The sequence below is a fragment of the Delphinapterus leucas genome, chromosome 1, assembly GCF_059928025.1.
Source record: "Delphinapterus leucas isolate spDelLeu-1000000601 "Yukka" chromosome 1, BTC_Dleu_Yukka2, whole genome shotgun sequence".
Lineage (NCBI taxonomy): Eukaryota > Metazoa > Chordata > Mammalia > Artiodactyla > Monodontidae > Delphinapterus > Delphinapterus leucas.
In genome coordinates, this window is record NC_143129.1 from 156,183,351 (window position 1) to 156,207,780 (window position 24,430).

Consider the following 24,430-nt stretch of genomic DNA (forward strand, 5'->3'; position numbering starts at 1 on the left):
ATGAGAAAATGGGTAGGTAGGTGGGAGGTTGTAAACGTAGGTGGGAGTGGGAGTAGATGACTTATGTGAAGTGAAGATGGGGGGTGGAATGAAAGTATGTGACATTTTAAAAATTTGTTGGGTAGGAGAGGGTACTTAGTAAAATGAATTAAATCTCTTCCTCTGCCCTTTAAATATTTAGGGTAAACAAGTTAAATATTGTTTTCTATAGATGATATTGGATCCTTGTTTAATCTGAACACATTAAAATTATTTTTAAAAATTTACTTACTGTATTTTTATGATTAAAAAGTAATCTTAGGGCTTCCCTGGTGGTGCAGTGGCTGAGAGTCCGCCTGCCGATGCAGGGGACATGGGTTCGTGCCCCGGTCGGGGAAGATCCCACATGCCGCGGAGCAGCTAGGCCCGTGAGCCATGGCCGCTGAGCCTGCGCGTCTGAAGCCTGTGTTCCGCAACAGGAGAGGCCACGACAGTGAGAGGCCCGCGTACCGCAAAAAAAAAAAAAAAAAAAGTAATGTTAAACCAATTATTGTAGAGAATTTGGGAAGACAGAGATAGCCCTTGTTAATGTCGTCTTATCATGTAATTTTATTCCAGTAGATGCTATGTGTGTTAGAAAAAGGCACCCCCCCCAAATTTTCTTTAAAGAATGGTTGCAAAAGATTTTGTAGTGATAGCTAAGTATACTCTTAATTTTAATCAAATTGCTCTTAATTATCATTTTGTTCTTCTTTAATTGCTAGTATGGGTAGAATTGCATTTTAACAAACGTTATTGTAATAACATCATATACTATTACAGTATAATGAGACTGTTTTCTTTTATCAGTCAGGGTTCTATCAGGAGGCAGAAACCACACCAGTTATTTGAACAGAGACTTTAATAGAATCATTAACTAGATTTAAAGTTGTTAACTAGGTAACAGAAAGGATAAAAATAAAACTTGAAGTTATCATGGAGATAGGCACTTCTAGAAGCAGCTGTGAGCCCTAAGTGCTTGGGGACCAAAGGGAAAACCTAGAGACTTAGAGGAAGGGTCCTGTGGAAACAAAATTCAGATCTCCGAGGAGAAGGTACTACATGCTAGTGCTTGTGTCGAGCTCAGAATAGAAATCCCATAGATTTGAAACTCAGAACTCTGGGGAAGGGTGCTGGCTGGTGCTGGGGTCTTTGAGTGGGGTATGATTAAGCTAGTTCCATAAGTGTTAGAAAAACTGCAAACTTTATTCACTTACTACTGTGAGGGGGGACCTTCTGCAGGGGTGAAGAAACCTTTGCTGGGGTAATGCTCTTATGAAGTCCAAAGAATAGACAGGAAGGCCCAAGTATCTTTTTTCTTCTCCAGGCTTGCAGTCCATCTTTAGTGCTCCCTCTTGGCAGAGCCTTATAGGAAATCAGCTGGCAAAGCAGAAATGTGGTTTGCAGAGTCCCAGTTCCAGTGTCATTAAGGCAGATTGGGAAGAAGGGACGCGGTTTTGGAATTGAGGAGCAATAACTTAATAACTTGTTCCAGCAAATTACTAAGAAATATGGTATTAAAAAGTGTTTTCTTGGGACTTCCCTGGTGGTCCAGTGGTTAAGACTCTGCGCTCCCAGTACAGGGGGCCTAGGTTCAATCCCTGGTCAGGGAACTAGATCCCACATGCATGCCACAACAAAGATCCCGCGTGCTGCAACTAAGACCCAGCGCAGCCAAATAAATAAAAATATTAAAAAAAAAAAGTTTTCTCAGATCTGTTTTGCAGCCAGTGTTTATGTGATTTTAGTAGGATACTTGCATGTTGCTAAAAATGCTAATTTTGTAAATCACGTGAAATTATATTAAAAATCTATATAAGATTTGCAAGTATTCCTTGCAATCCGAATCTACTGCATTCATATCCTGAGTTTGGATAGTAAGTCTGGATAGTGAATACTGGGTCATCTACATCTATTTAATTCCTGAGTTTTGGAAGGCAAGAGTGAGAGTTCAGATAATGATGGATACAGTTTCTGTCAGACAATAGAATCTTAAAAATTTAGCAGAATCCGGTTACTGAGTTTATATAAGATGGATTGGAATCCTGAGGTTACCTGCATTTTGTTTCCAGGTATAGACTCAGTAATAGCAAAAGCTTACCAAAAAAGCAAAAGCTTTCCTTGAACATTTGCTTTATGTAGACAGGTAAACACATATATGTATATAACATATTTCTTTCATATATTTTAGCATTAGACTGTTATAATTTGGTTTGATTAAAGCAAAATAAAATTTGATATTTCTTTGGACTTGTTAAAATGGGGCCCTTTCTGCATTTCTGAATTGCCTAACATTTATGAGGATTGATTTTATGGTTCACATGTGTATTCGGCCTAGGATGCTGAATTATCAGTAGTACTTTAAGTAGTTTCTGATCTTCTACCTGAGACCTCTTCCTTTTGTTATCTTTTTCTTTCTTTCTTGTTCACACTTATCTTTTCCTTTTTGTTACGCTTCTCCCTTAAAGATGCCTTTTATTATTGATCCAGTCTGTTTGTTTAGGATATGTTGGGGAACACATAGGGATTTTTAGCACCAGAGAAGATTGTGTGTTGTGTCCCAAGTGAATTTCCTGTCCATGTGTTTTCTCATTTCCCTCCATTTGATATTGATAACCTGCTATTTAGAATGACCAGAGGAGGGTAGATTTATTTTAAGGCTTCTTGCTGTCTTGTTTCTAGTAGCAGACTTGTTATTGTTAAGGCAGCTCTGGTATTTAGTCTTAGAATTGGGTAGATACAGGTTCAGACCTCTGCCGCGTATTATTCATATGATCATGGGTAAGTTACTTCACTTTTCCTGATTTTGCTGTAATAGGGATGTTAATGTTTACCTCCCTGGCCTGTTAGGATTCGTGGGATAAACTATATATTGATTACATAAAGCATCTGGCATATTTTTTCCTTTTTTGCATTTTCCTATAGTAGAAAGCAAAAGGGATAATTGTTTTTAGAATAAAAGAGGACATATTTGGGGACTCCCCTGGCAGTCCAGTGGTTAAGACTTCGCCTTCCAGTGCAGGGGGTTCGGGTTCATCCCTGGTTGGGGAGCTAAGACCCCACTTGCCTTGGGGCCAAAAAACGCAAAACATAAAAAAGAGAAACAGTATTGTAACAAATTCAATGAAAAAGACTTAAAAAAGAAAAAAAAAAAGGACATGTTTGTATCCTTTGCTCTCAGCTCAAGAACATGGGGTAGAAGAGGATTTCTTTTTCCCCTTCTATTTCCCCTTTACCCTAAATTCTTATTTTTAAAAATTAAAACAAATTTTTTTTTTATTGAAGTATTGTTGATTTACAGTGTTGTTAGTTTCTGGTGTACAGCAAAGTGATTCAGTTATACATACACATATATATGTATATTTTTCAGATTTTTTTCCATTATAGGTTATTACAAGATATTGAATATAGTTCCCTGTGCTATACAGTAGGACCTTGTTGTTTATCTGTTTTACATATGGTAGTGTGTATCTGTTAATCCCAGGTTCCTAATTTATCCCTCCCCTTCCCCCCTCAGGTAACCGTAAGTTTGTTTTCTATGTCTGTGAGTCTGTTTCTGTTTTGTTAAATACGTTTTGTTTGATTTTTTAAGATTCTACATATAAGTGATATCAAATGATATTTGCCTTTCTGTCTGGCTTAATTCATTTAGTTTGATAATCTCTAGTATGATAATCTAAATTCTTAGATTCTAGAGTATCTACCAGTAGCATTCAGGTTTGCAACTGACCTCAGGCTAAGGATGTTGCTGACATTTAATACTACATTTTTATCATATTTATAATTAATATAGTTATGCTTTTAAGTCAGTCCCACGCAGTGGCAGAAATAACTTTCATTATCATGCCGTAGTTCATCATTGTTATATTTATCAAACTTTTTTTATAATTGATAAAATCTGTTAATTTGCATGTTTAGTTCTGACATGTTCCAATTAAATGAAGAGTAATGAGAAACCGTCTTAATTTTGACCATTACAGAGACTTTTTCTAAAATGTATTTTGAACTTTTTGTCTTATCTTCTAAGGCTTACTGTCTCATATGGTAGCCGCTAGCCTCATGTGGCTATTTAAATCTAAATTAAAAAAAATCTTCCTCAGTCACACTAGCCACATTTTTTAAGTGCTTGGTTAGCTGCACATGGCTACTGACTGTCATATTGGATAACACACAAACATTTCCATTGTTGTAGAAAGTTCTGTTGGACAGTGCTGGTCTAGAGCATCCTAAATGTAATTTAATCTTTAAGCTGACTTATTGGGCTTCCATTTCTGAGCATAAGGTATTGAAGAGTACCAGTGACTAGTCACTGACTTAAGGACATATTATAAAAGTTACTTATGGGACTAAATATTGACTTGGATAACTAGCTTTATGGTGTTCTTACTAATATATAAGACCAGGCATCATTTAAGCATTTTATGGTATATTAATTAAATTTCCCCTAACAACTCTGTGAGGTTGGTGTTATGATTATTTTCATTTCACAAATGAGGAAACAGAGGTAAAAAAGTTCAGCAACTCAAGGACACGCAATGAATAAGGGATGGAGCTGGGATTCATACAGAGGTCTTGCTCCAGTGCCCATGCACTAAATTCTGCCTCTTGGCTGTCAGTATTTATCAATTTGAGGCTTTTTCTTTTTTTTTTAAACATCTTTTTCTTTTTTTTTTTTTAATTTGTTTTATTTTTGGCTGCATTGGGTCTTTGTTGCCGCGCACAGGCTTTCTCTAGTTGCGGCGAGTGGGGGCTACCCTTCGTTGTGGTGCAAGGGCTTCTCATTGCGGTGGCTTCTCTTGTTGCGGAGCACGGGCTCTAGCCACGCGGACTTCAGTAGTTGTGGCTCATGGGCTCTACACATATTTTTAAAAACTAAGTATAAGAAGTATTAATAGCAGATTCTGTCTGGGTTTTTAAATAATATCTGCAAAGATGGCTTTGAGTGTTCTTGTATCAAAGGGACTCTTGTTTATTAGCTTTCCAGCTACTCAAGAGACATAGAGATTCCAATAGATAGAGTGAGATTAAATGCAAAATACGGTACTTACTTGATGACAGAATGTAGTTCAGTGGTTAATGTCCAAAAATATTTATTTTTCCTCCCTAAATTTTAGAGTAAAATATTTTTAAGATAAGAATTACATTTATGGCATAAAGATGTCTTTTGACCATATGATCCCTAAGTTTTAGCCTGAACGGAGTTCTAACTATGAGTATGGCTTGTATGAATTTAGAATACAGTTTTATGAATCTAAGATTATATATTTGAGTAATAGAGTAATTTGGAGAGAATCTAGAGAAGAGCAGTAACTATATTATGGTTCTTAAATCAGATCCTGTTGGAGTTCTGGACTTCAAACTTTTGAGAAGGAACCTAAATGGTGTTAATATTGTAAAATATGTGAAGCATCATTGTGAAGAGAACTCTGACCAGTTCTCACTTTCCAGGATAGAATTTAAAGAAATTTTCTTCTCTGTAGCAAGGGAGATACATAGATTAGTCTGTTAAAATTTATTATTATTTTAAACAAAATGAATTACTGTATACATTTGGTGAACTTTTCTTCCCTTGGAGATAAAGAATATTGTTGGTTTCCAAAATAGGTAATAGCAGGGCTTTTAAAAATGACATAGTGAGGTTCTTTTTCATCTCTGATTTTATGATAAATAGCTCTGAAACCACAGTTCTGTTTACAAATGACAGTTGTCTCACTAAATCCCTCAAGTTTTTGCATAAGCTATATTGTGAATATTCTTGGAATCTTAGGGGTGAAACAAAAGTTGTGAAAGTCAAGAGTTTTGAAATGTGAATTTCTATTTGTGTATTGGATTCTCTATCCTAAATTATGATTCTTCTACCTATATTTTCACTTCAAACCAATGAGGATATTTTGGGCTTGTCCTTTAAAAAGATCATTGCTCATAGGAAATTTAAAGGCTCAGTTATTCATACCTTAGTGGTGATTAGTTTGATGCTGTCCGCTTTCTTCCTAAATAGAGCAGAGATCAACTGCTTTGAAAAGGTTAGAGTCTTTCCTGGAGGAGAAGAGCAAGTAATTAATTTTGGAGTTTATAATACCAACTTTAGGGGCCAATCTTGGAGGCTTATGGCAGTGTGAGATGGGAGAGCCAAGGTATAGAAGAAGGTACTTAGAAGTATGCCAGATATAAGCTATGTGTATTGAAATTTTATCAGGAACAAGCTGGTCCTACACCAGCAAAATGGAAAAACTTATTTCTTTATTTTCCTTGTTGCACTTCGGTCTCTCTGCTGCAGAATATCCAACTGGGGCTTTTATACTCTTAGAACTTTGATTTAAAAAACTCCTTTATAGAATAGGTAGGATTTTGTGGGCTGCTTCAGGAATCATCATCATAGAATCTTATTTCTGTGGGAAAAGTGTATGTTCAATTTTCATATGCAATCTACAAACAAAATTTAAAAGCACAGTCTTTTCTGGATCTTTTCTTTAGAGTAAATAATTGAATGGGGGCTCATTTCCATTGAGGTTGATAAATGATTATTGTGTGATTTAGGGCATGTAAGTCTAAAACCACTGAATAAGAGTGACAGTCATTTAAAATTTAGAAAATTCTGAAGAGTATGAATTTGATAGGAATAATAGCTAACATTTATTGAATGCTTATGTACTGTGTGTTAGAAACTCTTCTTAGTGCTTTGTATATATAACTCATTTAACCCTCACAACAATCCTTTGGGGTGGGTACTGTTTTTATCCTCACCTTACACATGAGGAAACTGAGGTATAGAGAGGCTAATTTACTTGTTTAAGGTCACATAGCTAAAAGTGGAAGAGCTTAGATTCCAATCCAGGCAGTCTTGCTCCAGAGCCTGTGTTCTTAATCACCATATCTTTTCTAATGTAGGACATTGACTGTGTTATTTTCCTGAAATTGAACTAAGAGTAGAAACTTCGGCTTTGCTGGTGTATGAGAACTAATTTTGAAAAATAACAGCAGCTGCTTTTGCTTGGAAATAGCTTAAATTATTGCTTCATTTATAAATTAAAAAAATTGTTTTTTTATATCACATGCTTCCAAAATGTAAGGTCAATCTGTAGTAGATTATTTTCTTTCTTGTTAGGTTTCTGCCACAATCAGCCTTGGGTACCTGAATATCCACATGTACTGTTCTTCCTATAAATAGAACTTACTTGCCCTTTTCCCAAGGGAAACAACCCAGAGTTTCATCCAGTTGTTATATCCAGCCAAAATTCTAAGCTCTCTGGGTGCATTCACTTTCATTAGATCCCAGAGTGGCTTTTTGGTTTATAGTGGTGAAGGAATAGGATAATAGCAATAAAATCTTTTATTCAGAAAACAGGATAATGGGAAACACAAAATAGTCACTAGGCCATATCGATTATAAAATCCTCCTGGGTAGCAGTGGCAGAGACTCCATGAAAGTATAATAAGTTCCTTGATTCTGCTCTTTGATGGGCTGTCCATTGTCCCCTGTGCCCTCTGAAAGGTCTCACCTTCACCTTGTCCAGTATCCTCCATGGCCACATCTGCAGTGGGTATTGGTGAAGATGCCCTATCTGGGAAATGCATAGGCTTTATAGCTCACTTCTTGTTGATTAGCTTGGGTATTATTTTGGAAACTTAAGAGGCTTTTGCAGTCTAGACACCCCTCTGCCCCTTTACAGTTGTCTTAAAAAGCTTAGTTTCTAGACTTTTTGCTGCTTTGAGCCAAAGGACATGCCTAGGCAGAATTTTTTAATATGAAAACTCTGCCCTGTGTGCTCTACTTACCCCAGGGATTTCTAACCTTTTGGTGCCATGGAACCCCTTCAAAGTCTGGTGAAACTTGTGGACCCTTCTCAGAATAAGGTCTCAAAATTCATAAAATAAAATACTTAGGATTACAGAAGAAAGTAATTAATTATATTGAAATATGGTTAGCAAAATATTAACTTTAAAACATAGTAATATATATGCCTTTGAATTAACACGTTAAATAAAAAATCTAGTGGCAAATCTAATACACTGTCATAAATTTGAAGTAGTCGATGAGTTTAAAAAGTTGAGATTCTGCAGCATTTGTCACATATGAATATATTTGTGATTTTTATTGATGGCAAAGTCACAGGTACTGTTAATGCTGCTGTGATTTGTTGTCTACTTTTGTAATTAAAGGAAATGCTAAGTTTTAGTTACAAGTTAGTGGAAATAAAGAATATATTTTCCCCCATCCAAGTTCATTCACCTCTTTTAGCTCCTGAGGGAATGATGGCTCTGGGTGGGGCCATTTGAAGTGATAGTCTTGGGTGGAAAGTCAACACCCTCACAACATTGCTTTTGTGTGGCAAGGCACCAGTCTTCTCTACTGCCAAGGCTGTAGTTTTGCAGCTATCACTCAGTTACTTCAGTTTGCTACTTCAGAAGCACTTGGTGGTTTTTTTTCAACCATGTAGGGCTTTAAATTATAGGAATTTTAGCTTGAATTGCAGGCCATAGGCAGGGAGTACCTCCCTTAGCAAACCTGCATTTTCTCTGCTTGCAACTGTAATTGAAGTTTATTTCCCTTTTAGGACTTTGTTTTAAGCGGCTAGAAGGAGCCAACACATGCCAATATTCTCAATTTTTCCTATAGTATTTCTCTCGTTACTCTATAGCCTCAGTTGGCATATGGTTTGTTTTCCAGTTACAGTAGGTGACAATTTGACCAAATCCTTTGTCACTCTTTAATAAGTGTAACCAGCTTTCCATCCTGCAGTATTAGAGTTCTTAATGTTTACCTCATCAACTGCTCTAAGAGAGTGTCTTATTTTAGGTCCTGTTACTTGCATCACCTCACTTCCATGTCCCACATTCCATGTTTGTTAGGAATTGCATTCACCTGCTGGTAGAGATCTTTTTATAGTAGTTAAACACATAAAAAGTCTGGAAGGTAGGCAGTTCAGGGCTGGGGTGGCAGCTTCACAATTGCTTCACCAAAAAAATCAGGGACCCAGATCCCTTCTCTCAGCTTCCATGTCCTCAGTGTATGGCTTCCATTCTCAAAGGTCACCTTATGGTCCAAGATGACTGTTGGAGCAATAGCTATTGTATCCACATTCCAGAGAGCAGGAAGGGCAAAAGGCATAATACCATCCAGAATAAAATTGGGGTTGTATTCCTAAGGAAGAAGGCCAAAACAGATAAGAAGTGGCAGTTAGTGGTCTCTACCATAGACCTTGCTTCTGGCTGCCGAGGGTGATGAGATGCAGTAACAGGAATTATGTTTTTTATATATGTATCTTATGTTTAAATATATGTATTTTTTGACCCCCTGAGATGTGTGTGATCAGAATTACTGCTGTGGTAATTACAAGGATTTCTTTTGAGTTCTCAGTTGCTCAGTTTTTCACATGCCAAGTGTTAAGACAAAATGCCAAGTGCTAGGAAGGGAGGGAGAGGATTCAGGAATATCTAGGTCACATCATCATTACCCTCATTATTCTTACTTTATTTTCCTTGATGTCTTCATCTTACCTCCATTTAGGAAAGCCAACAATATCTCTACCCATTTCCCACCTTTTTATCCTGTTGAAAACTTTCTGTGTAAGCCTTGGCTACTCCTCAGTTGTTAGGGGAGTTACAGAGGGAAGCCAAGCAATGTGCTAAAGTAGCTAAAATGCATATTTGGGATTGCATCAGTGGCAGAATTTCATTAAGTGAGGTCAGAACCCCCTCCCTCCTCTTATGTCATAAATTAGTGTGGAGTTGTTATATCTGGATGCTCTTTACCTTTTCATTGTATGCAGAAAAAATTGCTTATTCTTTTAAGCAATAGATACCATCATAGATTTAAGAACTTCAGACATAATTTTTTCATGCCTTGGTTTATCCCACAAGTAACATTATCTTCTTATCTTTGGCTTCCATCTTCCCATTTTTCTCTACTTTTCCAGTAGAACTCTCTGTTCCTGTGTAGTACTAACTTGTCAGTCTTTGCTGAGTCATGCTTTTTTCCACTTCATAAAGGACTTCTATCCTGTGGTTATCCTTACCTCATACTATTGAGTCCTCTTTCATCTCTTCCTTTTAGCTTTTAAATGTGTTTGGTCTTGTTTGCTTGGGGAGCAGCACACCCACACCTTCATTGGCTAGTCACTGTTTCAATCATTTAACCACCATTTATTGACCCTTTACCTACTGTGCTCCTAGGCATTGTGGGAACAGAAAAGAATAAGAAAGTTCCTTCTTCTAAGGAGCTCATGGCCTCATGGGAGAGAGGTAGATAAAGGTAATTTAATTCTGTGTAAGTTCTGTGATAGAAGTATTTATAGTCAATGGGGGTAGGATCTAGTTCCATTTAGGAGATGGAGGATGGGAAGAGTGGATTGATCAGGCTTTCTGGAGGGGGAGGTGTTTGGTCTGAGTCTTGATGAAAAAGTAGAAGCCAGCTAGGCAGAGTGGGAAGGAAAAGGCATTCCAGAAAGGAAGACTCATTCCTTATCCAAATACTGTGTTATTTTTCAGATAATGTGTACCTGGCATGGTGTTGGGTAGCATCTGAAGTACTAGTGTGTGGTCACTATCCTCAATGGGGAGGTGGGGGAAAAGGGAGTGAGGGTAGAAAGCTTATGTTCCAGTTATACATGTGAAACAGCATGGTAAAGCCAAACTGAGGTTATAATTGCTCTAGGAATTAATAGAGAAGGATTAATAAAAGGTTAATGAAGCTAAAGTAGTTGAAATGAGGCATTCAGATTTAGTATAATATGAGAAGGGGAACCATTTAAAGTTTTTGGGCACAGTGACATGAAAACATTGCTGGCATTTCTCTTGGAGTATATACATGTACTCTGGAGGTGATTAGCAGGGATGGAGTGGTGAGAAATCAGAGCCTAGGAGGCCAGCTAGGAAGCTTTTGGAATGAGGTGAGGTAATGAGGGTCTGACATTTCTTAACCAGATTTCCATAACCAGATTCCTCAGAGCCTCCCATGCTGTTTTTAAATCTGCCACCATCTGTTCTCTTATACAAGTGGACTTCTGTCATCACCATTCCACTAAGAGGTTTCTTTCTAAAGTTACTTGATGATCTGGTCAAATCTAATGGTCACTTTTTGTGTTCTCAGTGGAGAACCACTGCAATAACCAGCCTAAGCAGCAACAATAGAGGCACTTTTTACCTCACTACCAAGAATGTGTAAAGTATAACAAATTGCAAAGAAAACAGCAGCCCCGCTTTTTCAGATTTTAAATTTGAGAAAGATTTTTATACTCTACTTCAATGAATAATTCTTACTCATGATGCCTTTGATGGCTAGGCACCAAATTCTTTCCAGCCTATTTAGATCTTAACTTTCTTTAAGTCTTAGCTGAAGTTCTTCCTTCTCTACCTCTTAAGGCTGCAGCCCATGTTGTCCTCCACCTTTTTCTGAGCCATTGCAGCACCCAGAGCTCTTTTCCAGCTCTTTCTTGTGTTTGACCTTCCTAATTGGAGTACAGGTTTCTAGAGGACAGAAATTTTATCATACTTGCTGTGTGTATAAGATTTTACTCTAGGATAGCCTTGTACACGTGTGTAATTATAAATTCTTGTTTATTTTTATAACAGTATTAAGTACCTACTTAGTGTGTGTTCATGTTATATTACTGAGACTCTCCTAAAGTCTCAGTTAGTGGCACTGGGGGAAGGAAACAAGTTAAAGATGGTTCTCAACAGGGAGCATCTGCTGTATCAGTTATATTCCAATTTGGAATGTACTTTTACATTATCTTTGAAAATGTATGTGACTGGCTGCTTTGGGAATTTGAACAAAATAAAGCTACTCAGTGGAGACTTAATTGAGGCAAATAGGATGATAGCATGGTATAATAATAGCCAATGTTCGTAGAATAAAATGTGAATAATAATAGCAGCAACTAGTGTTATCACCACTACCAGTAGCTAACATTTATTGACTCTTTACTATTTGCCAGTCACTGTTCTGAGTACTTTATATCAGTGAGAGGTAGGTACTATTATTTTAATTTTACAGGTAAGGTATGGTAGAAAAACTGCTGGATTGGGCATCAGGAGATCTGAGCTCTGGTTTTAGTTCCACTGTTAACTATTTGTGTGAATTTGGACAAGTCTTTAACTTCAGTAGACCTTAGTTTTTCATCTTTAGATTGGAGGCTTTGTTCTCTAATCTCTAGGTTACTTTGCCCACTCTTTGACATTCTGTGATCTCTAAATTATCTTGGCTTCTTATTCCACAAGTTTCTATCACTTATTTCATGATGGGAACAAGCATTTCTGGCTGAGATTGTAGAGCAAGGTGCTGTATAGAGGAATTTAAAGTTCAGGTTTCAGAGGAATGCATACAGCAGAGATGGGGAGGGAAAATGAAAAATGTAAAACTGTTAATCAAAATATTGGAAAATATTCTGTCTGCATTGCCAGTAGTTAATATTCTACTGGCAATGCAGATAGAATCCTCGTGGCTAGCTCTTGATTTATAATTGCTATTGCTTAACCTTATTTACTTTATGGTTCATTAGTACCCCCCCAAGATACTCCTAGAGTAATATTATTAACTAATACTTATTGAATGTTTCTTCTATGCATAAGTTATCCCATTTATTTCTCAAAGTAATATTTCAACCGTAGGTACTATTATTATTTCATTTTACAGATGAGATGGGGTTTAGAGATAGTAACACTTTCATAGTCTCACAGATAGTAACTGGTAGAATAAGTACTTGAATTCTGATCTGCCTGACTCCAGAGTCTGTGTTTTTTTATGAATTCTACATTGCCTCCCAGAAGTTCAGATCCTAAGCACATACTCCAGGTTGCTTTTTGCCTGCAGCCATTTGGAATGAAGGGTATATATGAGATTCTTAGCCACAATTTTTTTCTTTTTACCGAGATACTTTAAGTTTCTTATTTTGTTTTCTTTTTCCCTTTATTTTTATATCACTTAGAAGCCTTTCATTCCTCTCTGCTTTGTTGTCAGGCTCACTTTTCCTGCTTCTTTGATTCCAGGATAGGAAAGTTTGTACCTTTTGTTGAAAGTTTGCCATTCCAGTGTGAGGTGTCAATCTTTGTTTCTATATTTTTATCTTCCATTCTTAGAGCAGCTTCCTTCTTTCTCCAGAATATGTGTTAACCTGGCAGATGTTGTTTTTTCTTTTTTCTTTCTTTGGGTGATAATGGTTTGAATTTTTCAGCCTTGGAGAGAAATAGATTACAGAATCCAGATCACTGGATGTTTTTGTAAGCCTGTCATTGAGTTTTTAATGTTTCTTTTCTTGCTGTCCATTTATGTGATTCTATCTCATATCCTACACTCCCAGATCTTTAGTTTTCTTAAGCTTGTTCTTTGACTTTTTTTTAAACTTCCTGGCACTGCCTATTCTCCTTTTCTCTAGTTCATCAGTGTCCTTGAGTTTGCATTTCTTTTTTCAGTCAGCTCCCCCAGCTAGCTTGTCTCCTTGCTATTCTTGTCTACCCTGCTTTACTCTTCCTATCTCCCACCTGCTCAACTTTACCTTCTTTCCTCCATGTAAATTCCTCAGTTACTTCTCTGACCTCTTGCCTACACTTTAATTTTGGTATTCTTTTGTATGATTTCCCTAAAATTTGTGTAAAAGAAATGCCAGATATACAATCTTAAGTTTTAAAAGGGCCTGCAGTGTTGGTGAGTAAAGAGCTGGACTGCAGGCAGATTTATTCATACTATGATCCTGTCTCCCTGTTTAAAGTGACAGATAGTCTTTTTAAGAAAACTGGCCTCAGAATCACTTTGTGTGTATGTATTGTTTTATCTCTTAGACAGTTTAAAACCAAATTTGTTGTGTTTGGAGAGGAAGAAATTAAGAAAAAAGATTGGAAATGTTGATCCCTTAAATATTTGGTTTGGTCATTAATATACTCAATCTTTTTCCTCCAGATTTAACTCAGGCTTTCCCTCACTTTGGAACTCCTAGATTTGTGAATATTGGATATTTTGAGAAGCAGGGGTTCTTTCCTTGATATTGACTAAGGAGTCTATTTACCTTCAGGATGACATCTGAACTGGAGAGCAGCCTAACATCTATGGACTGGTTACCACAGCTCACCATGAGAGCAGCCATCCAAAAATCTGATGCTACACAAAATGCACATGGAACAGGAATTTCCAAGAAGAATACACTTCTTGACCCAAATACAACCCTGGACCAGGAAGAAGTCCAACAGCACAAAGATGGGAAGCCTCCATACAGTTATGCCAGCCTCATTACATTTGCAATTAATAGCTCACCCAAAAAGAAAATGACTCTAAGTGAGATTTATCAGTGGATTTGTGATAACTTCCCATATTATAGAGAGGCTGGCAGTGGATGGAAGGTAAGGATTTTACTTAAATTTTTATTTTTATGCTGTAAACAATAACAATACTGGCTTTTATTGAAGATAAAGCTTTGTGGAGGCTTATATAATTAAAGATGAAATTCTGATTACTAGTCATTTTTAGGATTAAAAAAGGAAATTAAATGTTTTAAATTAGATGAATAACTTTATTTTCGGTAGAATATTAATATGTTAGAGCTTTCTTATATTAGAGGACTGACATAGCATAAAGTATTGGAGCAGAGATAATGTAGCATTCACTAGAAAACAATACCCACAGTTCAGTTAAGTTGATAGTGTGTCTGAGGTTTAAAAAAAAATAACATAGTATTGCAACTAGTACTGTTTTTATCATCAAAGATTTTAAAAAAACTCTATTTTGAAAGAATTCTAGATTTATAGCAGAGTTTTGTAAGTAGTACAAAGGGTTCCCATATATCCTTCAACCAATTCCTCTTTGTTAACACCTTATATAACCATAGTACCATTATCAAAACTAAGAAATGAATACTTTTGACTAAGCAGTACTGTTAGCTACTAAGTAAATTACAGATTTCGTTCAGATTTCACCAGTTTTTCCCACTAATTTTTTTTTATGTTCCAGGATTCAATTCAGGATCTAATCTAGGATCCCACATTACATTTAGCTGTCATTTGTTATGTCTCCTTGGTCTTCTCCAATCTGTAACAGTCCCTCAATCTTTTCTTGTCTTTTATGACCTTGGCACTTTTGAACAGTACTTGTCAGGTATTTTGTAGAATGTTCCTCAGTTTGGATATGTCTGATATTTTCTCGGTTAGATTGAGGTAATGCATTTTGGGGAAGAATAATGCAGAGGTGATGTGCCCTTCTCTGTCTATCAGTCATATCAGGGGGAACTTGATGTCAGCATGTCTTATTACTGGTAATGTTCACCATGGTTCTTTGGTTAAGGTGGTGTCTGCGAGGTTTCTCCACTATAAAATTACTATTTATCACTTTGTAAATTATGAAATGTTTTGGGGGAGATACTTTGACAGCATGCAGTACCCTGTTTTTCTTAAATTTTTGTTCATTAATTTTAGTGTTCATTGGTAGATCATTACAGGAGTTTTTATTGTTTTCTAGTGGTGGTTTTCTCTTTTCCTTTATTCCTTCTATATTAATTGGGATTCTTCCCAATTAATATGGAAGCCTTGTCCCTTCTTCCCCTTTTATTTTTTTATTCAATCGTATATTTGTAATAGTATGCACTCATGGATATTTATTTTATTTTTTGTGCTGTCGTTATTTGTTGCTCAGATTTTTGCTGCTTTTGGCATTGGGAGCTCTTACAGGTTGGCTTCTGTGCCCTTTGATACGGTAGAGTTCTTTTGTTTATTTACAACTTCTTAACTTTCTGGCACCACAAGATGTTCCAGGCTCATCTTGTACCTTTCCTGCCTCAGCTCTAGAATCAGCTACTTCTTAAAGAAGCCTTAGCTCCTCATGTAAGCTTTTTGAGGAACCTTCAGATTAGTTACCTACCTAATCTATGTTATATGACAAATAATTCAGTTTTCTTTTATATCTGCACATTTTACATTCATATTCTTATGTAGGAGTTATCCAGTTGTGTGCGGTGTGGGGTGTGTGTATTTGTGTGTGTGCATGTGGAAGAAGGGGACTTACAGAGCTTTAGGTCTGCCATCAGCTGGTAGTTCCACTTGTTTCTCTTAAGCTTTCATGTCTCAACACCTTTGTCTTTTTTGTTTGAATATAGTTATTAAAGGCATTTACTGAATTACTCTGCACCAGTGAAGTGTGCTGTATATCATGCCAGATAATCAAGTGCCTTATGGGAAGGGATTTTTTTTGTATCTTTTCCTCTATTCCATGCACTAGCACAGTACTTCCATTTAGTAAGCCTCAGTAAATGCAGCTTGAATGAAAGCCAGAATCCTGGTCCCAGCTTTCTTTCCTAGCTTTAATTTTTGCTAGTTCCCTCTCATGTACTGTTTCTTCTACATATTCCAGCGTATTAGTTGTCCTAGAAATAAATATTTTGATTTTTCTTGCTTTTGTTTTTCTCTTACTTGACCTTGGACTTTCTCTTGCCCTTTGTCCAGTTGGCATTATTCTGTTTATTCTTTAAGCTCATATGTAATCTCTCTTTTCCCTGTAGAATTAATCTTTTGTGTTTCCATATGTTTTATTAATAACTCTTTTATAGAACTTACAGATTTTTGTTCAGGGATCTTGTTTCATCTGAGTCCACCTTGAGAGTGCCAGATTCAGTCTGCTGGATTTCTTGCTGCTGGCCACCCCAAGTTATGGTCTGAAACTGGTTTAGAAGTAGTGATACAGGTTCATCTGGAAGATACATGGTTTGGATGTAATGAAGAAGGAAGGATGGAAAGCGAAAAATGGGAATAGGTTGAGAAGGATAATGTTGCTTTTTAGAACTAAAAGATACGCCAGGGAGATTATCTGGTCCAGTCTGTTGCTTTAGGCAGACCTTTAATATTCCCAGGGATTGCGGTTTCATAATTATTCTTTTAAAAAAGTTTCTTCCACCCAATTTTAGGAGCCTAGAACTTGCCATGATTACTTTAAATTTTATTTTTGTAAACATAGAAATATTTTGAACATCTCACATGGAGACAAATGGAAAGTGGTTTATCTTCTCCTTGGCTCAGGTCCTATCTCTGTTTTCATGTTTTAGTTCCCATTCACTGTCCTAAGATTTGTTTAGCATTACTTGTACAACTTGCTGCTTACTGTTTCTTCTTCAGGTATGGAAGAGATGGGTTAGGTGAAAATGGAAGGTCATATAGAACTTGTGAAATTAGCTTGTGTTGTTTGAAGAGAGGATGGAAGAAAGATCCTAAAGCAGTTGTCAACCACCTTTCCAGAAATGTAGAGCCAACTAAAGTCACCCAGAGGAGAAAATGTTGTCGTGGTCACTTAAAAGGATTCAAATAGAATTTTAATATTTAGATGAACTCCCTTTCATTTTGTGCCAGGGCATTGAAGGGAGATTACATATTAAAAACAATTCTTTGAATAGTCCATAAGAGTTATAAAAACTCTTTGAATTTCCATAATTGAATGAGTTTGTAATCTGAACTAGAGGAAAAGGAATTTTTTTTATGCTGTTCACCTTACTAAAGAAAATTAACCTATTAAGTTACTGGAATTTAGAGTAATAAAAAGAAAAATATAAGAGAGTGTGGTATGGGCATGTGGGGGTGTATTCTACTTTTCTATGTGAAGAAAAAAGAGAAATAAGAATATATTATGTGTTTGCTTATTGTTGTAATAATAAACTAGAAATATAGTAAACATAGTTACCTATAGGGATGGACAGAACTGAGGTAGAAGAGATGAGGAAGGGAATAAGATTGTGAGTGTACCTTTTTATATAGTTTTGAGTTTTGAAACATCTAAGTGTTTTACACATTCAAAAAAATATAAGTTAGGGAATCAAAAAGGATGAAAAAAGAAAACCTTAAAACTGAATATAAGTAGAAATAAATAAGCCTTATATCAAATGTATAACATAATCACACAGAAAAATTCAAGAAGTTTTGAAAAGAGCATACCAAGGTTGAAAAGAATTACAAAAGAATCATGGACTTCATTTAATAGATTTGTCTTTGGTAGTGGTATTTGCTAGAGGCAGTCTCTACCTTGTGTGACCACAAGAAAAGAAGTTGGGAGTTGGGAGCAATTCTGAAACAATCTTATGTGCATGGTAGGATAGAACAAATGAGTATGTATATTAGTGTTCTGGGGAGTCAGGGCTCTCACAGTGGGAGAAGAGAAGTAAAGGTGGGAATGTGGTGGTTGATTTGAATGAGAGATGCCAGTTTAAACTCAAGTGAAAATAAAAATCAGTGAGAGTGCTTTTAAATTCAGATTCCTGGGTCACAACTCCAGAGATTTTGAATTAGTCATCTTAGAACCTAGGAATCTGCATTAAAATTCATCTCAAGTGATTCTGGTGTAAGTAGACTGTACTTTTGAGAAACTACTTTTGAAGCTGGGTTTTCAAGGCCAAGCAATATGCCATTATCAGTTATTTAACCCAGGCCATTTTCCTCCAGCTTACTCTCTGCCATCCTAGTTATCTCTACCTCTTCTCTCCCAACTTCTTTTCTTAGGGTTGTTAGAGGTAGTGTCTCCCCAAGTTGTGAGGTCTGAAGTCATCTCTTTTCTTCATTGTGTGTTGTAAATACATGTGTTGGCTCTCATATCTCTCCAGGTGTTTTTATTTTTTAAATATGCTTTTGGTATTTTTTCCAACAGATTTGTGATTCCCATATGAAAAGCATTATATTCTAGGTTCTGAGCTGGTAGACAAGATCCCTACCCTTATGGAGCCTACTTATATTTTGATATAGAATACAGTATGGAGGAGGAAGACCATTAAACAAATAACTGTGTGGTGAGAAATCCACACTTGGCCTAAGCTAATAATTTATGAACGTCAGAAAGGACTTCCTTAAAGAACTAATGTTTAAACCAAGAATAAATTGAAAGTTAAGTAGACTCAGTTGGGTGAAAGGGATGGAGGAAGGCTGGCAGCAGTAACTTTTGCAGGGGGAGCAATAAATAGAAAGCCTAGAGGTGAGAGAGATCATTGGAGGGGGTTAGTATAGAGAGTATGACAGCAGGATAGGGTGAGATTATGAAGAGTCTTGTGGAGGCTTTAGGGATTTTAGGTTTTATCCTAAGTGCAATGAGAAGTTACTGAAAGGTTTTAATTGAAACAGTAATGTCAGATTTGCCTTGTGAAGAGGTAACTGCCTGTTGGGTAGAGAATGGTGGAGGAGGAGTAAAGAGAGGAAGGTAGAGGGTGGACACCAGTTAGGAAGCTGTTGTACGAGTTTTGGTGCGACTGGCGTCCTGGACTGAGGTAGTAACAGAAGAGATGGATGAAGTAGGTAGATTGAAGGTAGACCTACAAGATTTGGTGACATTTGTTTTAGATGGTGAGAAGGAGGGAGGAGTTAAGGAGGTCTTACAGGTTTCTGATTGGAACAGTTATATGAATAACTGTCTTTAAATAGAGAAGGGAAAACTGGCAGAAGACCACACTGGGAATAAAGATTGAGTTTAGTTTTAAACATGTTGAGTTGGAGGTGTTTCTGGAGATGTCTAGTAGATTGTTGAAAATATGTGTTAACTCAGGAGAAAGGTCACAGATGGTTATTGAAGCCATGGCTGTAGATGAGATTGCCTAGGCAGCAAATGTGGAAGTGAAAAAAGGACAGTGTCAGAGTCTTGAAGATTTCCAGCTTTTAAGCTTTTTGTAGAGGAGGAGGATCTAAGTAGAGATGTGTTCTTCCACTGTGAAGCCATTTAGAAAACATGACCATTTTGATTTCTTCTGACCATCTTGATTTTGGTTTTTTCCCATCTTGAACTTTTTAGATGGGTAACTTTTCTGATTAGTTCCTTCTTTTCCTTGTCTTCTTTTGGATTTGGAGTATTGTTTATGATTTCATTTTATCTTCACTATTATTTTATTAGTTATACCTCTTCCTAAATTTTGTTTTAGGATGTGATTACTCTAGGGTTTACCACCCACATCTTTAACTTATCCCACTCTACCTTCATTATACCATTTTATGTATAGTGTAAGAACTTTATAAACCTTATACAGTTGACCCTTGAACAACCCGGGGACTAAGGGGCGCTGACCCCTGCACAGTCGAATGTATAACTTTACAATTGGCCCCCCATATCCATGGTTCCTCATCTGCGGATTCAGCCAACCTTGGATTGTATAGTACTGTAGTATGTATTTATTGGAAAAGTCCGCATATAAGTGGACCCATATAATTCAAACCCGTGTTGTTCAAGGGTCAGCTGTACTTCTAATTCCCCTGAGACAACCTTTGTGTTATTGTACGTTTTACTTTTACATGTTATAAATCTCATAAATAATTGTTATATTTGCTTTAGACAGTTATCTTTTAAAGGCATTACAGATAAGAAAAAGTTATTTTTAAAATTTGCTTTCATTTTCACAGTTTCTGGAACTCTTCATTTCTTTTTGTAGATCCAGGTTTCCATTTGGTATCATACTTCTGCCTGAAGAACTTCTTTCCAATATTGCCAGCCAACTGGCGGTACAAGAAATGACTTCTTTCAGCTTTTGTTTGTCTAGAAGTCTTTATTTTGCCTTCATTTTTGAGAGATATTTTTACTGCATATAGAATTGACTTTTTTTTTCTCTTAGTGTTTTAAAGATGTCACTTTGTTGTCTTCTAACTTGCATGGTTTTTGAGACATCACTGTAATTCTAATCTTTATTTCTCTGTACATAATCTTTCTTTTTTTCTCTTGCTGCCCTTCAAGATGTCCTCTTCATTTTGATTTTCAGCTTTTGGGCTATAATGAATATAGTTGTGTGGATTTTTAATTCCTTCTGCTTGGTGTTCTCTGAAATTCTTGCATCTGTGATTTGATGTCCTGCATTACTTTTGGATGATTCTTGTCTGTTACATCTTCAAATTTTTCTTCTACCCTATTCTTTTCCATTTCTCCTTCTGGGACTCTAATTACATGTATTGTTCCACAGTTCTTGGATGATCTTTTTTTTTTTTGTATCTGTGTATATGTGCATGCCCACGTGCATGTGTGTTATTTTGGATAATTTCTATTGATCTAGCCTCAAGATAACCTGAGCCTTTCTCTAATTGGGTCCAGTCTACTGATGAACCATCTAGGGAATCCTTTATCTTTTATCATGTTTTTTATTTCTATCATTGACATTTGACTCTTTCTTATAGCTTACACATCTCTGTTGAAATTCCCCATCTCTTTATGCAAGTTGTGCACTTTTTTCTACTTGGTGCCTGAACATATTAGTCATAGCTTTTTTTTTTTTTGCGGTACGCGGGCCTCTCACTGTTGTGGCCTCTCCCGTTGCGGAGCACAGGCTCCGGACGCGCAGGCTCAGCGGCCATGGCTCACGGGCCCAGCCGCTCCGCGGCATGTGGGATCTTCCCGGACCAGGGCACGAACCTGTGTCCCCTGCATTGGCAGGCGGACTCTCAACCACTGCGCCACCAGGGAAGTCCTAGTCATAGCTTTTTAAAAGTTCTTGTCTGATAACGTCATCTCTCAGTTGGGTTTTGTTGATTACTTTATCTCTTGACAATGGGCTTTTTTCTTTTTTCTTGCTTTTCCATGTGTCTTGCAATTTTTGATTGAGTTCCAGCTACATGTGTAAAAGAATGGTAGAGATAGAAGTAAATACTATTTGTACCTGTAAATGGACAAGCATCTTTTTTCACAGGCCATTTGTGTGGGGAGTCGAATTACACTCATCAGTAGTTGAGCTGGATTTGGGTTTTGTTGTTGGTATCTTTGCCATTAGTATACCACAGACTTTACATTCCTCCTGCAGTAGACTCCTGTTACCTTGTGCTTGGAGTGGGAGGCTTGGGTGCTGTAGGGTTTTCTCAGTTTTCCTGTTTTCTCTTTAGGTTTAGTTGTCTCTGCCCACCTTGCTACAGATAGGGGTCTCTGTCCATGCTCCTGCCCCTCCCCTCTCTGAAGGTTGTCATTACTTGTTATTCACTGCTGGGCTTGTGGTAGGGGCTGGTGTTTTTTTTTTTTTTTGGCGGGGTGGTGTCTTGATCCAGCCTTAGTCTTATTCAGGCCGTTGGACTTGGGGGTGGGGCTTTTTCAGTGTTTTTTTTTTTTCCCTCAGCCAGGTTAGTTATCCTTGCTTATCCAGTTACCTTTGCGTGGGAGTTTCCTGTCCCTTTCCCAGCTACAGTCACCCTCCACCTCAGCATGGTGTATTGGTGTAGGATACTGGCCCCTGGGTAGTTTCTGACACTTGTCTCATAGGTAAAAGGATTTTGCTTCCTCCATCAGCAGGTCTTTGCCTGTATCCTGGGAAAGTGTTTCCTATCCCTCCCTAGAGGCAGAAGGGCTTTGTTTCCATTCTTTCCTCAGAAGTAATCTTTGCCAGAGCCCTGTGGGTGAGAAGTTTTGTTACCCCTACCTCAAACTTAAGTTTTTTGCTGTGTAAGATCTGTAGAAGGTGGTGTGGCTTTTTTCCCCCTCGTGGCCATCAGTTACCTCCTTCCTGCTTATGCCACCAAGGAGGAGACTTTCTCTGTTTTCCTTTCCTGCCCCCAGTCTTTCTTGTGAGCATATGGTGAAGGTCCAAGAGCTTCTTCTGAGCTTGAGAGTGAGTGGAAATTTCCTTTGTGTCTGGGATCCTTGCTACTTTAAACTGATACCATGCTTGGCCTTTCAAATTTTAGCTAATTTCTTGGGTGCTTGGATGGTGGCCATCTCTTTCTCCCATATTCTGCCGAAAAGTGAGACAGTTTGTCCCCTTTCTCCTTGAATGGGCTCATCCCTCTTAGGAATTTTATTTGTTGGGCTGCTTTGCAACCTCAGCTCTCTGATGTGGCTTAAAAATAGACTTTTTTTTGGCTTACCCATTGGTTTCTCATTGTTTGGGAGGGATCATCAGTCTTTGTAGCTGTTTACATTCCAGGTAGAGGTAGAACTCGCATTCATAAGTTTTAATTGATGTTTGGTAATAAGATAGGCTTGAATTTACATTCTCTGGTCATCTTTTAAAAACTTCTTTAATCCCAATATTGCCTCATGAGAGGCAAGTTTTAATGTAGGCATTGTTAGAGTTCCGAATTTTATATTAAGAATAAAATGACATTATGCCAAAAAATAACCCCCTGCCCAACATCCAATTCTAAGTAGTGGCTAAATGCAATTGGAGCCCCTCCACCAGATACCTGGCCATTTTGGAACAAACAAAATTATGAAATGGATTTTAGAGCATTTAATTAAGAAGAAATGGCCTTTGGGTATTTTCTGTAAAAGTTGTGGCATAGTCCTGTTTATTCATGAAAGATTTCCTGTGTCACAGATTCTCCAGGTCTCTAAGTGTGTTTTCCTTCCATCCAAGTTGTTTATTCTTTCTTGCTACATTGAGGAACCTACGTGTTCTTGCTGGCTTCTCTAGTCAGTGTCTTCCCATGTGGTTTTCTTTCTTAAATATTGTAGTGAGAACCTAATTGGTTTTTATGTACTCTTGTAATGGAGCAGTGACATTTTTTGTTTATAACTTTTTAAACTCATTAAATAGTGGTAACACATGTGCCTTGTAAATCATTTGAACATTGCAGAAAAGTGAATGGAGGAAAATAATCATCACTTATAATTCCATGTAGAATAACTCTTAGCATTTTGCATTATGGCTTGTTTCCAAGAATAAATAAATTAGCTAATAAATATATATATCACAATTAAAATCATAATATGCATACAATTTTATATTTGGTATTTAACATTAATCACAGACATCTTCCTGCATCGTTGAAAGGTCTTACTAAACATTTAAAATGGGACATATAGTCCATTATTTGGAGTTTTGCAAAATGCACTAGAAACTGTCTTCCAATAACTACTCCCCTTTGTAGCATTCATAATTTGAAAATCAGAAAGGTTTAAATTTGAAGCTCATTTAAAAAACTTATTCCATTTGTAATTGTATTCCAGTGCATAGAGATATTTAGGTTTCTGATTCTGTTTCTAAAGGGGGTTTTGGTTTTTGGATTCCAATGACCTTATGGCTTTTCTTTCTTTTTTAATTTCAGAATTCCATACGACATAATCTGTCGCTGAACAAGTGTTTCCTTAAAGTGCCTCGATCCAAGGATGACCCGGGAAAGGTAGGATTCATTTTCTTAAGATAAAATAATTGGATTCTTCGTTGTATCTGTTGGCATGTTTGAATCTGAGTTATATTTGTTATATAAAGAAAGAGAATTGGAATGAAAGCATTTAGGAACTCGTCTAGTTCATTGATAAGGAACCTTTGTGAAAGAGCAAGTCCTCCTTTACCCACCCTGCCCTATTCCACCTCACCTTACCTTACCCTTTTAGTTGATATGCTTCAAGGACCAGCCAGACAGGGAGAGATTTCTTTTTAAGCAGTGAGAACCTAGCTAGCTAGTATAGAGCTGGTCCTCTGTTATAGTTTGCTGTTTCTAATCTAGTTTTTGTTGGGTTATTTTCTTAAGTGTTATGCATTAAATTAAATTTGGCTTTTGAATTGCT

The 24,430-nt window shown here is 37.0% G+C and overlaps 1 protein-coding gene across 15 annotated transcripts in view; it reads left to right on the forward strand.

The window, feature by feature from the left end:
• FOXJ3 (forkhead box J3) overlaps positions 1-24,430 on the forward strand; it is a 126,938-nt gene that overhangs the window by 25,275 nt on the left and 77,233 nt on the right. For 9 of the 15 annotated variants that reach the window (XM_022575427.3, XM_089895047.1, XM_089895021.1 and 6 more), the window contains exons 3-4: positions 14,025-14,349; positions 23,968-24,042. In XM_022575427.3, coding sequence (XP_022431135.1) covers positions 14,025-14,349; positions 23,968-24,042 — 400 coding nt within the window. Of the gene's footprint in view, positions 1-292; positions 14,350-23,967; positions 24,043-24,430 lie in introns of all 15 variants that reach the window. The other 6 variants (XM_089895000.1, XM_089894997.1, XM_089895008.1 and 3 more) reach the window with 3 other exon arrangements.